This window comes from Piliocolobus tephrosceles, chromosome 2, assembly GCF_002776525.5.
Source record: "Piliocolobus tephrosceles isolate RC106 chromosome 2, ASM277652v3, whole genome shotgun sequence".
NCBI lineage: Eukaryota > Metazoa > Chordata > Mammalia > Primates > Cercopithecidae > Piliocolobus > Piliocolobus tephrosceles.
In genome coordinates this window covers 151,390,774-151,407,438 of record NC_045435.1, presented here as the reverse complement: position 1 = coordinate 151,407,438, position 16,665 = coordinate 151,390,774, and the positions used below count along the sequence as shown (strand labels likewise).

The window sequence follows — 16,665 nt, the reverse complement described above, 5'->3', positions numbered from 1 at the left end:
GGCACTTCATATGGGTGTGTTTCATTGTATTTAAATTACAGTTCAATAAAGTTATTCAAACAAATATCACTGCGACACCCTTCAGTGGACTGGCAGTTGGTGCTGAGCTCTCTTTCATGTGCAGTGGATAAGCTTTGAGTGGAAAGAGCTGAAACACTGGATTTTGGTCCTACTTACTACTTATTACCTGTCAAATCAATTTCTCCATCTGAAAAGAAAAGAAAAACAATATCTTCCTTCCAGCTTTCAGGGCTACTTGAATTATCAAGTGAGACTATTATTGGAGAATGCTTTAAAGCAGACTCAGCATCTGGCTGTGGGGAACTCGTGCCATCCACCCAGGTGCCCAGCACACCCACCTCCTCCTCTGCTTCCTGCTCTCCTTCACCTGCCAGGCAGTCCCTAGGACCACCTCCTAATCTCTCTTTCCCCCACTCCTTTTCTTGTCCCCACTGCCATTGTCTTGACTGAGGCCACCTTTACCTTGCCTGATGATTGCAATGGTTTCTACATGGTTTCCCCTCCCCCAGTGTTGCCCCTTCCATCCTCCTTCATTCTAAATCCAGAGAAATCTTTTCAGAATGAGAATTTGACATCATCTGCACCCCCTCCATCTTAAAAACCTTCAGTGCTTTTGAGCTTAGACTCCTCAGCCCAACACCTAAGACCTTTCATCATCTGGACCTACTTCCTTCTCCCCCAAAGAACATGTTCCAACCAAACTGAATTGCCTGTGGTTCCCCACATATGCAGTGTTATCTCTGTGTTTTGATCCCTCCCACAAGTTATCTCCTCTTCGTGAAAAGATAATCTTCTTCCACCCTCTTCTCCCATCTTTTGCCTAACAGCCAACTGTGCCTGATACCAAATTTGCATAAAACTCCAAATCCACCTGAGGATTTCAAGTCTTCCTTGACACACAGACTCCTCCATCAAGCCTGGGCTGCCACCATCCCATCTGTCTCCATTACTCTAGCATCAAGTACTGCTTCTTCATCTGTAAGAGAGTTTGAACCAAAGCAAAGTACCAATCTATAGTCTGGTGCTACGGACTGAACTGTGTCCTTCCAAATCATTGTAACCCCTAAAGTGACTACCTTTGGAGTAAGAAAGTAATGAAGGTCAAATCATGTCCTAAGGATGGGGCACTAATCTGATGGGATTAATGTCTTTACAAGATGAGACACAAGAGAGCTTGCTTGTGCTCACTCCTGTTCTCTCTCGCTCTCTCTCTGTCTTCCCCTCAAGTCCTGTCTTTCCTCCCTCCCGCTCTGCCATGTGAGGACACAATGAGAAGGCTGTTTTCTGCAAGCCAAGAGAGCCTTGACCAGAACCCAACCATGCTGGCACCTTGATCTCCAGGGTAGCAACTTCTAGTCTCCAGAACTATGAGAAAATAAGCATCTGTTGTTTAAGCCAGTCTGTGGTATTTTATTATGGCAGCCTGAACGGACTAAGGCAACCCAAGAACACCTCCTGTCTGGTTCACCCACATGTCCCCAAGACATGGCATCTGGTCCAAGGTTGACCTTCAATAAATATTTGTGGAATCAATGAATCCTCCTATGGCCACTATGAACCTAAGGGAAAATCTTCATGATAAAATGGTACATTGTTATGAGTTAGAGACACAGATTCTGACCTGAAACCGAGTTTTCCTCTCTTGAAAACAGACTAGAACAGTGCTGTCCTATAGAACTTTCGACGATGATAAAAACATTCTCTATCTGTGCTGTCCAATAGCAGTCACCAGCCACACATGGATGCTGAGTGCTTGAAATGTGGCTAGTGTGACAGAAGAACTGAATATTTTATTTTACTTTGTTTTGATTAATGATTACATATAAATACCATGTGATGGTGGCTCCTGTACTAGTCAGTGCAGGACTGCGCCGTTCAAGGAAGGCCCAAGCCCTGGGCACTGGCCTCATTACACAGATTGCTCTCCGTGCCAACTGTCCCCGGCACCAAATGTGCATAAAACACAGTCGATTTTCACAGAGCTGACACAGGTAGCTTTCAAGTGGTGTTAGAGTGGCCTGGCACAGAGAGGCTGGCAAAACGCTCACATAAAAGGCATAATGGGGTACCGTTTTGCAGAAATTGTGATGCTTTATGGGCCTCCGTCTGTGATGAAACCCATCAAAGGGCAGGTTCATCCCTCGGTGACCAGACTTAATTGAAAATTTAAGACCCAATCAAATCACCCAGAATTGAGATTTTTGGCAGCTTATGTGCTTCACTGTAAGATTCCTGCTGCTTTTGCCTCTGCCAACCCCACAAGTGGGGCTGCATGTTCCAGTATCTTCAACAATAGCACTGAGCTTTAAGCAAGGGACAAACTCAACAGTGTTAACTGTGATCCTGACTGTTTTTTTTTTTTTTTTTGAGATGGAGTGTCACTCTTGTTGCCCAGGCTGGAGTGCAATGGTGTGATCTCAGCTCACCGCAACCTCCGCTTTCCAGGTTCAAGCAATTCTGCCTCAGCCTCCTGAGTAGCTGGGATTATAGGCATGTGCCACCATGTCTGGCTAATTTTGTATTTTCAGTAGAAACGGGGTTTCTCCATGTTGGTCAGGCTGTTCTTGAACCCCCGACCTCAGGTGATCCACCTGCCTCGCCCTTCCAAAGTGTTGAGATTACAGGCATGAGCCACTGCGCCCAGCTGATCCTGACTTTTTTGAAAATGCACACGGCGGCACCCTTCCTACCTAAGCCATCAGGTGGGCACGGGCCGATACCCTTTCCCTGACTTGTATTTGCCTGAGAGTCAAATAATCATCTTCTCCATGAAAAATAAGTGTATAGTGTGTCATTTAAAAATCTGCTGGGGCTAAAATCTTATGGGGGAGGAATCATCTTATACCATTCTACATGATAATAAGTTTTCTAAAAACAACATTCCAGTTGGTGTTAATGCCTATTTGTGTAGCATCTTGCAGTCTGGCATCACAAGAGCTTTGATGCCCAAGATTCTAGAATTCTATATTCGAATTCTTGCCCCTGCCACTTCCTACCTCTTTGGGCAAGTTACTTAACCTCACTGAGCATCCATTTCCTTGTCTGCAAAAAGAAATTAGTTTATCCACCTACCTTACTGGGTTACTGCAAACATAAAACGACATAAGAAGCAACACAAAGACAAATGTTCACAGCAACTTAACCTGTGATAGCCAAAACTTGGAAATGTTTATCAACAGGTGAATAGAAAAATTAACTGTGGCACAAGCAAACAACAGAATACTACTCAGCAGTAAAACAGAAAACACACCAAACAACATAAATAAATCTTAAGTGAGTAAGCTGAGTGAATAAAAAGAGCTAGGTTTTGAAAAAGAGTACATACTATTTGATTCCATTTATATAACATTGCGGGAAATAAACTCAGTGATGGAGGCCAGGCGAGGTGGCTCACACCTGTAATCCCAGTACTTTGGGAAACTGAGGCAGGCAGATCACCTGAGGTTAGGAGTTCAAGACCAGCCTGGCCAACATGGCAAAAGCCCGTCTCTACTAAAAATAAAAAATAATTTGGGCGTGGTGGCAGGCACCTGTAATCCCAACTACTCGGGAGGCTGAGGCACAAGAATCCTTTGAAACCAGGAGGTGAAGATTGCAGTGAGCTGAGATTGTGCCACCACACTCCAGCCTGGGCAACAGAGCAAGACTTCATCTCAAAAAAAAAAAAAAAAAAAAAAAATCGGTGACAGGGAGGAGATTAGTGGTTGTCTGGGGTTGGAGGGATAACAAAGGGGCATGAGGAAACTTCTGGGGCAATGGAAATGTTCTGCATCTTGATGTGGTGAGGGTTTTATGGGTTTGAACACTTTAAATGTGTGCAATGTAGTTTACTTCATTTATACTTTGATAAAGCTGAAAAATTTCAGAAACATGAGATCAGGCCAGTGCAGTGGCTCATGCCTGTAATCCCAGCACTTTGGGAGGCCGAGGTGGGTGGACCACTTGAGGTCAGGAATTTGAGACCAGCCTGGTCAACATGGTGAAACCCCGTTTCTACTGAAAATACCAAAATTAGCCATGTGTAGTGGTGCATGCTTGGAATCCCAGATACTCAAGCGGCTGAGGCATGAGAATTGCTTGCACCTGAAAGGCAGAGGTTGCAGTGAGCCGAGGTCACACCACTGCACTCCAGCCTGGGTGACACAGCGAGACTCCATCTCAAAAAAAAAAAAGAAAGAAAGAAAAATGAGATCAAGACGTAATGTCCTATCACAGGACTGGGCACATAGTAGCACTTAACAAACGTCAGTTCCATTCTGGAGAATAAAGAATAATCTCTATTAGAACTCCTGGAAGAAAAACATGAGAGACCGCCAGGGAAAGGAGTCAGCATTTAGTTCTAGGTTTACTAGGACCCAACTATTCAGGACAGGCTCATCTCAGCTAGAAAGCTGAACAAGGAAGACAAACAGAAAAATAAACAAGGCTTGGTCCTTGCCCCCAGGGAAACACAAATAGGTTTAATATATGATGTAATCAAAGTGTCAAAAGGACGGTATTGACAAACTACAGGCATGCACAAGAGAGTAATTCTGATAGAATGGTTGTCAAGAAGGAACAAATCCAGGTGGGTGGGGTCCTAGCAAGCAGTAAGAGGTGGGGGCCTGTGCAGAAAGGGCTGCCTGCACTGAATCAGAGAAGCAGAGAAAAGAGGGTCCTGGGCGGGGGCGGCAGGCAATGCCGTGACACACCGTCCTCCAGGGAACAATAGGGAGAGGATCTACGAAGGGCAAGACCAAGCTACAGAAAGCCCTGAGCTCTGGCTTGAATCTCAACTTCATCCATCCAGGGAAGCCCCCTAAAGAGTTGTGCAGAATCAGATGTGTGTTTTACACAAGCAGGTCCTATCTACAGGGCAACTGGGCAATTTATCAAGAGTGCCGACATTCGCATCTCTCAATTCAGTAATTCCTGAGGAAATAGTCAGAAATGTGTACAAAGATTTATGGACAACATTGCTTATCACAACATTATTTGTAATAGCCCAAAGCCCAAAATAACTTAAATGTCCAATAAAAGGGGACTGCAAAATAAATTATGGTATACTGAGTGATTAAATCATATATAGCCATTAAATCATACTTTCCAAGCATAGGCATGACAGGTGCACACCTCACTGTACAATGTTAAGTCACATAAAAGCAGGATTCAAAAACATACGGTGAGTATTAATTCAGCAATTATTTGCTGATTATCTATTAAGTGCCAGGCACTGTCCTAAGCACTGAGGGAGCAGCAGAGAATAAGAGAGAAAATCCCTGCACTCATGGGAAGGGATTCTATCTTCTAATGAAGGAAGGCAGACAACAAAGAGGAAACAAATAGCAATAAGCAAGATATATTGCAGGCTACATGGTAAGAAGTGCTATGGAGAAAATCAAGAGGGGAAAGACATGGGGAATTGGGAAGAAGGTAGAAATTTTAAAGAAGTGGTCAAAGAAAGTTTCAGAGAGAAGGACCCCGTTCTCTCTGAAGATGAGCAAGGGGATCCTGGGGGAGGACTTCCAGGCAGAGGAACAGGCAGTGCAAAAGCCTGGAGGAGGACTGGCAGGTTCACAAAAGAGCAAAGCAAAAGCAGCAGAACACCAAAGACAAGCAGTGGGAGAATGCGGTCAAGAGGAGCTGTGCCACTCTTGGTGTGGCGACAGCCACAGGAAAGCTCTGAGCAGAGGACTGGCAGGATCTGTAGGAGGACGAGGGCAGGAGCAGGGAGGCCACGTGGGATATCCGCCAGTGTTGTCCTAGCTCATTATAATGGGTATATGTTTATTTCATAATCAGAAAACAAAAGATAATCCCATCAAGGACAGCACAATGCACAAAAACAGTGTGGATGCTGCAGCTGAAGCTCAGGGAAACAAACAAATAAGGAAGTCAGGGAAATCATTCAGAGACCAGCTACGAAGCAGTGGGGGGACAAAGCACTGCATGGAAACTTCATGTGTTTGTGAAGGTTCTTGGGAGCAAAGCTACTCTTCATCATAATTAAAGACATATAACCACGATGAAAAAAAAAAACACAACTGCAAAAGGCAGAAAAAAGAATTCCCCCATCATCTCAGCATCCTAATACTTAAATACTTCCTTCCAATCTTTTCTCCTAAACATGCTTCTGTTTTTCCCTAATACTCCCACAATGCCCAGCACATTGTAGGCACTTAAATATTCACTGAACAAATAAATGGAGGACCAAATGCATGACCAAATGCTCCAAATAATTGTGTGTTACATTAGCTATATTAGAGGCATTTACAGACATGGTTTTAATAGGCTTGGGCGAAGGAATGGCAACTACATGCAGGGGGACACCATGGTCATAGGTATCTGCACATTTAAGAGGATGGTGGTGGCATGACTGACTCGTCAAGGGCACTGGAAGGAAGCAATCTGAAAAGGAAGATGCTGGCTTCAGTTGTGGTGACTTGTTGCAGGGGATGCACAGAATGTCCCTGCAGAGACACTCAGCTGTCATTTCTCAGAGCTCAAGAAGCAATTGGAGCCTCAGTACGGAGATAGTCACAGCAGAGAGTAGTTGGGGAGGAGGGGAGGAAGAGAAACATTTGCAGACCCTACTGCATGCCAGACACTGTGCTACGAGCTTCACACATATCTACCTTTCTAATCTTCACAACTGCCCCATGAAGTGGACACCCGTGTTCCTTTTATGGATGAGGACACTACAGGACTGGGAAGCTCAGTGATTTACCCAGTTACTCTGAAGCAGAGCCAGTACTCAAATCTATGAACTTGAGGGCTTTTTCCACTCATTCTCCTTTCCAATCATAGCTTAAAGTATACCCAGAAGCCCAGGGAGAAAATGTGTTCAGATGACTTCGTTACATAGTGCCCAGTTTTTGTTCTCAAACTCCTGGGACCCAAAAAGAAGAGCATTTTCTTTCTCTTCCAAAAACATGTCTTCAGTGTTTTCCAACTCACTATTAAAACCTGTGGAGTTCTTTTTGTTTTTTCATTTGTATGAGTCTTCTGTCTCCCATCAGATAGAACACTGCAAGATGCCAGGACATGCCTTCCCCCCTCAACATTGGCCCAACACTCTGCACACAGCAGGTGTTCAGCAAATGCTCTGATGCTGATGCTGACCACCCCTTCCCAGTCTTCATGGGCTATTCCCTGCTTCCTTAGTCCTTGGACACTCATACGGGAGGTGACCCTACTCCCTCTAGCTCAGCCAAGGCAAAGCCAAGCCCAGATGGATGAACCCTCTTGCGAGATGGCAGACAACAGGCAGGTGAATTTGGGTGGACAGGAAGTTTTATACGAGGAGAGATGGCAAACCTTCCTTCTCCACAGGGCTTGCTATGAAACAGTCTGCAAACTGGTTGGCTCATGGGCCAAATTCAGCCCATCCATATGTATTGCTTGGCTCACACATGATTTTCATTTGTTAAAATTGTAATTAGTTGCTTTTTTTTTTTTTTTTGAGACAGAGTCTCGCTCTGTCTCCCAGGCTGGAGTGTAGTGGCACAATCTTGGCTCACTGCAACCTCCGCCTCCTGGGTTCAAGCAATTCTCCTGCCTCAACCACCTGAATAGCTGGGATTACAGGTGCCTGCCACCACGCCTGGCTAATTGTTTGTATTTTTAGTAGAGATGGGGTTTCACTATGTTGGTCAGGCTGTTCTTGAACTCCTGACCTCAGGTAATCCACCCGTCTTAGCCTCCCAAAGTGCTGGGATTATAGGCGTGAGCCACCGCGCCCAGCCACTATTTTTTAAAAAGTGAGAGATTTCACATAAAAATCTGAATCTCTGCAAGCTGCCCCCTTGAGACAGGCCTGCCCTTTTCATTTCTTCACAGCCCCTACCCCACCCAGCTCTCCCAACAGCACCCCATCCCCTGTAGGCCCCTGCTGGAGACCCCACCTGCCCGTGTCTGCGCACAGCCCGTGTACTCACCGGCACTCAGAGTTGTGAACTCCAGGAAGCGGTATTCATAGGACACATCTATCTTGGTCTCCACCTGAGGCCTCTTCAAAGTTGAATAAATATTCCCAGGCCGTTTTTCGTCACGTTTCTCTAACTTGTTCAATCCGCAACCCATTTCAGCAGCTGCTGGCCAAAGGAAAAAGGTGGGGAGGTGATTTTTTCCTGAGATTTTGTCTTTAAACACCCTAGTATAAAAGACGCCATAATTTTCCTGAAGAATACATGACAGACCTCAGCCTTTATGAAACTGAGGGTATAATTTAATATAGGGCCTGAACACAGACGACTGGGCTCAGTACCCAGGCTGGCTTCTGCTTCTGCTAAGATACTATTACCAGCTGTCCTGAGATTTTTTAAAACGACACCAAAAGCATACCTGTTTTATACCTTTTTTTCCCCATCTGAGGAAAATAATACCTCCCACTGCCTCAGTTCCACTATAATCTGTATCCATGAATAAAAAATGGGATCTAAAAAGCAATACAGTGCATTATAGTGTCAGCCCATCTATAAAAAACAAGAGACGTGTCACCTTCACTGTGGTTGCTAAAACAGAATAAGTTGTTGTTACAATTTCAAAACTCCAAGTCCTTTCTACCCTCAACAGTAATTATTTAGACAGGAAATTTATATTCATAAAACATCTCTAAAAGTAGATGGTGATATTTTTATGGGCCTTGTCTGAAAGTCCCCTTTTTCTTCATTTTTAGACCAAACTGCAGGAAATAATAGTATGCTTCCAAGCTCTTAGAGAGTCATTTTAGACCAAAATGAAAACTGACTGAACACTAATAGCAGGGATAGAGCAATTGGAAGCAGAAATCCACGTGTATTAGAGCAAAAATCTGTAGTTCCAGTTTGAAAAGAAAACAAAGAAATGTTAAAGTAATGGGCACATTAAGGTGAGCTGGGCTTCCAATCTTCCATGGGATGAAAAACAATGAAGGCTCTCTGTTTATTTGGGCAGAATGACTTTCATGAAATAGCTTTTCATCCACTCCTCCAACTTCAGCAGAAGAGATTTTGCTTTTGTGTACAAAGCATAACGGATGCTTCCCTCCTCTCTGGGGTACCACTGCTGCCATCAGAACATATTTCACAAAAATATTAACCAGCCAAGAACATCACACACAGAAACACAGTGACCACTTCCTTTTAGAGATAAGAATTTCCTTTTGCTTAATTCATTTACAAGGTACCCAGCTTCCTAAGGCAATTTGGCAAGCTCCAGAAAAACAAACTGAACCTCAAAAAAGCAACGAGGGCATGGGGTGGGTGGAATGGAAGGAGGTGGTGTAGCGACAACTAGGCTCTACTTTTCAGTAATTTAAAAAAGTCTGAAAGAATGGATGAGAACAGGAAGGCTTACTTATGCCTTAATAAGGGAACATTAGTATCCAAAGGGCCAGAGCAGACATGATTTATGTGCAATCTGCATGAACTGATTACTTGTAAAATACTCTGTAGTTCTGCAGATGAAACAGCTGATATGTAAAGGGCTGCATATTTAACTGTTGAAAAGCAAGCCGGCTGGCATCCACTGGGACAAAGCAGAAAAGAAATGGACAAGGAAGCTTCTAAGTGTTGGGAAGAGGTAACCCGTGGAGATGTGCACTATTACTCTCTGCAAAGAGCCCAAAGGCTCGCCAAGTCACTCATTCATGCAGATTTACTCATGCCTACTACGGGCAAAGCATTATCAGCGATTCAAACAATGTGGTCTTTGCCCTCAAGGAGGTTAGCCTACTACAAGAGGGAGGACATTCAAGCTATAACAAGATGGGAAAATGGCAGGGGCCTGGATTGGGTATCTGAGATGGGCTTTGCTGGACAGACTCCAAATGTGATGACGTAGAGATGGAGGCACAGCAAGAGCAAAGGCATGGAGGCAGGAAGCTGCCCCATCTGAAGGGAAAGGGCAGGCAGTGCAGTTTGGCAGGCCGGAGAGGTAGTGTGGGGTTTAGGGTGTCAGAGATCTGGGCCCACCACTAGCCCATATGGTGCCTTTGTGAGAATTCGAAAAAGGTGCCCCCTCCTCTAAGGAATGCAACCCTGTCCCAGCCATGTCTTACTGAGCACAGCAAGGTCTGGATCTAAGCCCCTGCATCCCTCCTTGGGAACAATCTTTATAACTGTACGTGGCAGTGCTGCTTCAGTAGCGGGGAAGTTAAGCAAAATTGATTACGATTAGCTAGCCATATAAATAAATACGGGGGTGGAGGCAAAGATTTCTTAAAGAGGACACAAAAAGCTCTAACTACAAAAGAAAATTTTGATAATGTAGGCTATATTAAGATTTAAAACTTCTGTTCCTCAAAACTCACATTAAAGAGCGAAAAGGCAATCCAGAGACTGAAATAAGCTATTTGCAATGCACTTGTCAAGTGGTGCACTGGTAAACCAGCTCTCCAAGAAAGAGAGGAAACCCCGATTTGTAGTTTGCCTATTTCTATGGTGTAAACACACCCACCATGGCAGATTTCAAGCTGCCAAACATGATGCCAAGGAAGGCAGAGTCAGGAAGAGATGCTAAAATCAGCTCTCAAAAGCCAGCATGTGTTGGCTCCTGAACACTAATGCATTCATGCAACAAAGGACTCACATCCACCATGAATCAAAGAGCGCCTAACAAATCGATAAGGAAAAGATACACTACCCAACAGCAAACAGGTGTAATGCCTCAATAAACACCCATGAGGATATGCAAATGGCCAAGGAACACATGAGAAGAAGCTCAACTTCACGACTCATCAGGGAAATGAAGGGAAGACCACAGTGAGATTTAACAGGCATCTACCAGAATAGCTCGACATTTAAAAAATTGATAATACCAAGTATTGGCAAGGATAAGAAGCAAATGAAATTCCCCTGCACTGATGGTGAGCATGTGAATTGGTACAACCACCTTGGAAAACTGACAATATGTTGGAAAGCAGAATGCATGCCTATCCTGTGACCCAGAAATTCCTCTCCTGGGTATATATCAACAGAAATGTGCACACATGGGCATCAAAAGACACGTATGAGAATGCTAACAGTAGCATTACTCATACCAGCCCTATCCTGGAAACTGCCCAAACACCTTCCAGGGGAAGAGATAAATACATTGTGGTATACTTACATGATGAAATATTAGAAAGCAATGAAAACATGGAAACTAGGATTATATACTACATCAAAGAATCTCAAAAATCCAAAAGGAGTGGGGGTGGGGGCAGCCAGACACAAAAAGTACATTCGTTCTTACTCCTGTTATACAGAGTTCCAAAACAGGCAACACTCATCTCCAGTGTTAGAAGGTGGGGTACCAGTTACCCTTGGGAGAACAGTGGCTGCATAGAGGATGAGGGGGCTTCTAGGGTATCAGCTTTGCTGTTTCTTGATCTGGGTGTCAGTTACACCGGTGTGCTCAGTTTGTGACGATTTACTGGGCTTCTGAGCAGTCTCTGTATTGCTTTGTGTGCTTTCCCATAGTTATACTAAAAGGTTAAAAAATAATAAATTTGTGACCTTACAAATGCACAGATACATCTCCAACAGTAATGTTAGGATGGAATAAAGGCCAAACACAAAATCATCTACGTACTGGGTCTCAATTCTTCTAATTAAAAACTGAAGCAACATTTACAACAGGCATGTTCATCTGATGCTAGCTTATCCAATAAAGCCACTTGTGTATACACTACAGAGTCCTGAGGAGGAGAAAGGACTCTTCTCTCTATCAGGCTGGCAGCAGGTTCTAAAGGGTGGCAGCAGTTTCTCCATACTGAGCCCTGCTGGAGACCTTGATGGGAGCAAGGCTGAGTGAGGAGTGAATAGGCTAGCAAGCAAGGGAAGGCACTCATGCCCACACCCCTCAGACTCAGGCAGACCTGCCTTGCTCTGGAAGGCAGGGTGTTTGAAGACCTCCAAGAAGGAACCTGTTCCTCAAAAATCCTCCCACTTTTGCTACCTTATTATGTAAATTCTCATATTAGAGGTTCATTCCTTTGAATCAGAATTACCTTTCCTAAGTATCTCCTTTGAAATGACAAATATCTCCATGGGAAGGACAACAAGCTAAGCTCCTGGTAGCCACTACCACTTTAGTATGATTTAATTTTGTCTATAATTTTTAATTTATATTTAATTTATTTACAGTTTCCTTGACAGTAGAAAGGAGGTTACCAGGATGAGAAGAAAGATTTGGAAAGGGTTGGGGTGGGGATCAGGAGAGTACCAAGAAGCATTAGAAAACTCTTGGGATTCACAACTTTGAGTTTAAAGTTTCAATCAGACTGTCCCAACCTTGAGGCTTCTGCCCCAGCTCGTTTCAAAGGGCATTGTGCTTGATATCACAGGACATAAAGGGGCTCTGGGCAAATTATCCATGTGATCAGACACAGAAAAGCTATACAGTATGTTAAATTCAACCAAATTTGGCTTGCAGATGCCTCCACACTTGAGTCATTACATAGGGAATTGCAACTTAGTTTAGTAGGTAAACTAAGTGAGAGCCTAACTTAGGATGTATACTTCTGTAACAAATAGCTGAGTCTCAGCCAATCACAGCAGCAGACATGCAGTCAATCACAGGCAGCCAACCCAAGCCAGCTGTCTCTGTACCTCACTTCTCTTTTCGGTACACAAAACACTGCCAGGATGTGTTTCAGGCAGGTCACTGAACCTGTTCTGGTTCTGGGGCTGCCCGATTTACAAATTTTTCTTTGCTCATTCCAACTCTGTTACATTTGATTTGTATCAAGTTTTTATTTTAATAAATACCAGCCAGCACCAAAACTGTAATATCACTGAATGCTTGAATCTCAAATTTTAGAGATTGATTTCTCTGGAGTGCGTGCAACCCTAGTTTAAGCAACGGTTTCTAAAGCACAGCCCTCTTTGGAAAGGCAGACACAGGAAGTAGTTGCTGGCCATTAAAACCTTAGTGTGAATTAGTTCCTCCTACTCTTTTGTATAGAGGCAGCTACCCTGCTCCCTGCTACCACACCTGCATTCCTTTTGTTTCTCCCTGTATTTTGTTCCTCTCCACCAACTCCCACCCCTGTCAAAAGAGGAAAGACTTTTACATCATTCCAAAAATGTCTATAGTATGCTCAAAACAAGTCAGAAAAATCTAGCTTACAAAAAGTAGGAAAAATAAGCTGTAACAGTGACTTGCACACTATTACAGAGTTTTCTAGGCTACACTGTTTACCATGTGACATTCCCAAACCATGATCACATTAGAATCCTGCAAGAGGATGGAGGCAAAAGATGGGTATGTTGCTTTTGAGGGCAGTGGGAGGGAAGGCAGAGGAAAGGGTCTAAGGAATGGTACTGCCAGATGCAGACAGAAGGCACGGATGTGCTGCACATTCCCTCACACAGACATTCAGGGAGTGTCTCGGTGGAAGAACATCTCTCACATGTGTCAAAGTCTCTAGTAAGGTGGAAGGTAAATGGTAAGTAGGATGGTTTTTAAATGTGGCTCCAAAATCCACTGACATTCCTCCTATTGAGCCTATTGAGAGGTGAGGTCTATGTCAATTACCCTGAGTCTGGGCTCCACGACGGCTTGACCAATAGAATCTGATGGAATTTAACACAGTCCAGTTTCTGGACCCAGCCTTAAGAAACTTGAGAACATTTGCTTGCTAACTCTTGGGGTGCCTGCTCTTGGAATCCAGCCACCACGCCATGAGGAAGCTCAAGTAGCCCTAAAGAGGGGCCCATGTGGAGAGGAACCAATAGCCAGGACCAACTTGCTGGCCATCTTGCCAGCAAGCCATGTTGGAAGTAGATCTTCTGCCTCAGTCAAGCTGCTGATGCCATGTTAAGCAAAGACAAGCTGTTTCGCCAAGCCCTGCCAAAGCTGCAGATTCCTGAGCAAAAGAAGCTACTGTTGTTGTTTTAAGCCTCTGAGTTTTGGAGTGGTTCATTTACACCATAAGCAACTTATACACCAAATCTGCTCAAAATGACTATGGCCTGCCGCTTCCTTGGCACCTGCTGAAGTTGGCCTGCTTTTAGGGCCCCTGTTTCAGCCATTCACCCTTTGAAGGGCATTTGGGTTGTTTCTGGCACCGGCTGATTATGAATAAAGTGGCTATAAACATTTGCATAGAGGTTTTTAAATGGACATAAGTTTTCACTTCTCTAGGGTAAATACCTAAGAGGGGGGTTGTTGGGTTATACGGTAAGTGCAGGGGCCCTGTTAATGCAAAAATGCTTCCCTTGAAACACGCAGGATGTCCGGATACTGCTCCCATGAGAGGTGTATGGAAAGTGAGACCTCTCAAAGATCAGCTAGCCCCTGCTCAACTGGGGCATCAGCTCACTAGGTGGAATCATGCCCAACGTTGCTATTCACTGACTTTTTCTCTGGTTGTTGCTTGTTTTTGTAAAAAACACATGCTACAAGTCATCTGTGTCTAGTGAGACTCCCCTAGTACTTCATGTATGCTCCACCCTGCTCCCACAGCTCCACCCTTCCAAATTCCTATGCTCACCTCATATTGACACCTAATGTTGATCAGATTACCTATTTTATGTGTGAGTTCATTGTTGGATCAGCTTTGATCGACAGTTGTTCAGGCATTTGTTTCTCTTTTTATATTTTTGTCTTCTCAGCAGACATCCCTGAAACTATGTGTATGGGTCTCCCGAGCCTCAAGGTACCAAGAAAAACTTTCCTAGAAGTCTTCAAAGGTAGAGGAAACGGAGGAGGCCTTTCCCCATTCCTATGGTGAAACAGTGGGAGAAATAATCAAGATATACACACAGTTACCCAGCAGAAATTGGTAAGGGTAATTAGGAACTAGATGCTTTCTAAAGAGGAAAATAAAGAAATCAGAAGAAGGTTCTGAGACCTGAACTGCAAGAAGAGGATGGTAGACATTGCAAATGATCTGGAAGCAAAGATCCCTTGAATGGTGATGTTCTGGAAAAAATTTGGGCTGAATCAAACCTTAAGTGGGATGTCTCTTTAGTACACGGTGGATCAGCTTCTTACAGGAGCTATTAGTTCCACGAGGGAGGGGGCTTATGTTCCAAATCCATTCATCCATCCATTCATTCAACTCACATTTATTAAGGTCTGCTTTGAATCAGGCACTTGGTTAGGAAACACTAAAACTGGGAAGGCCAGGCCCTGCCTTCAGGGAGATCACAGAGACGATGACGAGATACCCATGGTGCAGTGTGGCTGACTGTTCCAGAAGTCTGGACAGAATGTGGGAGCATTCTGAACAAATCACTGTTATATAAAACACAGAGATGGGTGTGGTGGTGTGCACCTGTCATCCCAGCAACTTGGGAGGCTGAGGTAAGAGGCTCTTTTGAACCCAGGATTGCGAGGCTGCAGTGAACTGTGATCACACCACCTCACTGCAGCCTGAGTGACAGAGCAAGACTTATCTGTAACAAAACATACACATGCGCACACACACACAAACACAGCACATCGCCAAATACTTGGCTCCAGAAGAAGCTGACCAGCAATGGGGCACAATGTCCTGTGTCATTTTAAATGTTAAAATGTTTAAATTATTATTTTAAAAGTACCCTAATTTGTTTCTGAAATGCTTCCCACGATGCCCATAAAAACACTGGAAAACCACTTCAAAAGGATCACCTTCTTAAAAGATTATTTTTTAGCTACAATGTAGAAAAGCCTTAGTTTAAAAGTTCATTTTTACTATCAACTAGCGTGCACACATTTAAATAATGGGGGCAATAAATGTAGTTATATTTTCAAATACAAATTAGTTTCATTAAGAGTAAGCCCTCATTTGCCACACTTGCTGCTAATCTAAGGCAGCCTGTAAAGCTAATTTTAACAAATGCCAACAGCTAGTGACAAGCAACCAGAGATGGGGCAATTATATGCAATGATGCTGGATCAGCTGGCAACCCCATTTTTTATTTCTACACTCAAATTCTGTATTTGAAGACACAAGCATGTTTATTACTTCATTCAGTCATCCAAAGTAAGAACTGATCATCCAAATTAAGAAGTCTTTACATGATAATGACATCTCTCTAGATCCAGAAATATAAATTAAACTTAAAAATGGAGTAGAGTATTCAGATGGTGTCAGATTTTTTGCTGTCCTGCAACAGAGTCTAAGAAACTCTAAAATGTACCGGTTGAAAATGTTCCTGATCCAATGTCAAGTGTAAAGAACAATCTATATCAAACCGTATTAATGTATGGTATCGCTTTTTAAAAGTGCTTGTGTATTTGTTCATAAAATCCTTATTTTTGAAAAACTGGCAGTTCATAAACCACCTGTTAGCAGAACTTTTTTCGGGGTCGTGACACTATGGGCTACATTTTCAAGTTTTCTTTGTGTAGCATGCATTAGTTTCATGGTTGAAAATAATCAGGGGCACTCTGGGAGGCTGAGGCAGGTGAATCACTTGAGCCCGGGAGTTCAAGACTAGCCTGGGCAACATGGCAAGACTCTGACGCTACAAAACAATTTTAAGAAGAAATTAGCCAGACATGGTGGCATGTGCCTGTGGTCCCAGCTAATCGGGCAGCTGAAGAGGGAACATTGCTTGAACCTAGGAGGTTGAGGCTGCAGTGAGCCATGATCTCACCACTGCATGATTGTGCCACTGCACACTACTGCCCAGCCTGGGCAACAGAGTGAGACTTTGTCTCAAAAAGAAAAGAAAAGAAAAGAAAAGAAAAGAAAAGAAAAGAAAAGAA

At 43.7% G+C, this 16,665-nt stretch overlaps 1 protein-coding gene across 6 annotated transcripts in view; it reads right to left on the bottom strand.

The window, feature by feature from the left end:
* The window catches only part of RFTN1 (raftlin, lipid raft linker 1), a 204,481-nt gene that overhangs the window by 176,035 nt on the left and 11,781 nt on the right, over positions 1 to 16,665 (bottom strand). For 3 of the 6 annotated variants that reach the window (XM_023207354.2, XM_023207351.2, XM_023207353.2), the window contains one exon: positions 7,938 to 8,093. In XM_023207354.2, coding sequence (XP_023063122.1) covers positions 7,938 to 8,082 — 145 coding nt within the window. In that variant the 5' untranslated portion in view covers positions 8,083 to 8,093. The remainder of the gene's footprint in view (positions 1 to 7,937; positions 8,094 to 16,665) is intronic. The other 3 variants (XM_023207349.2, XM_023207350.2, XM_023207348.1) reach the window with 1 other exon arrangement.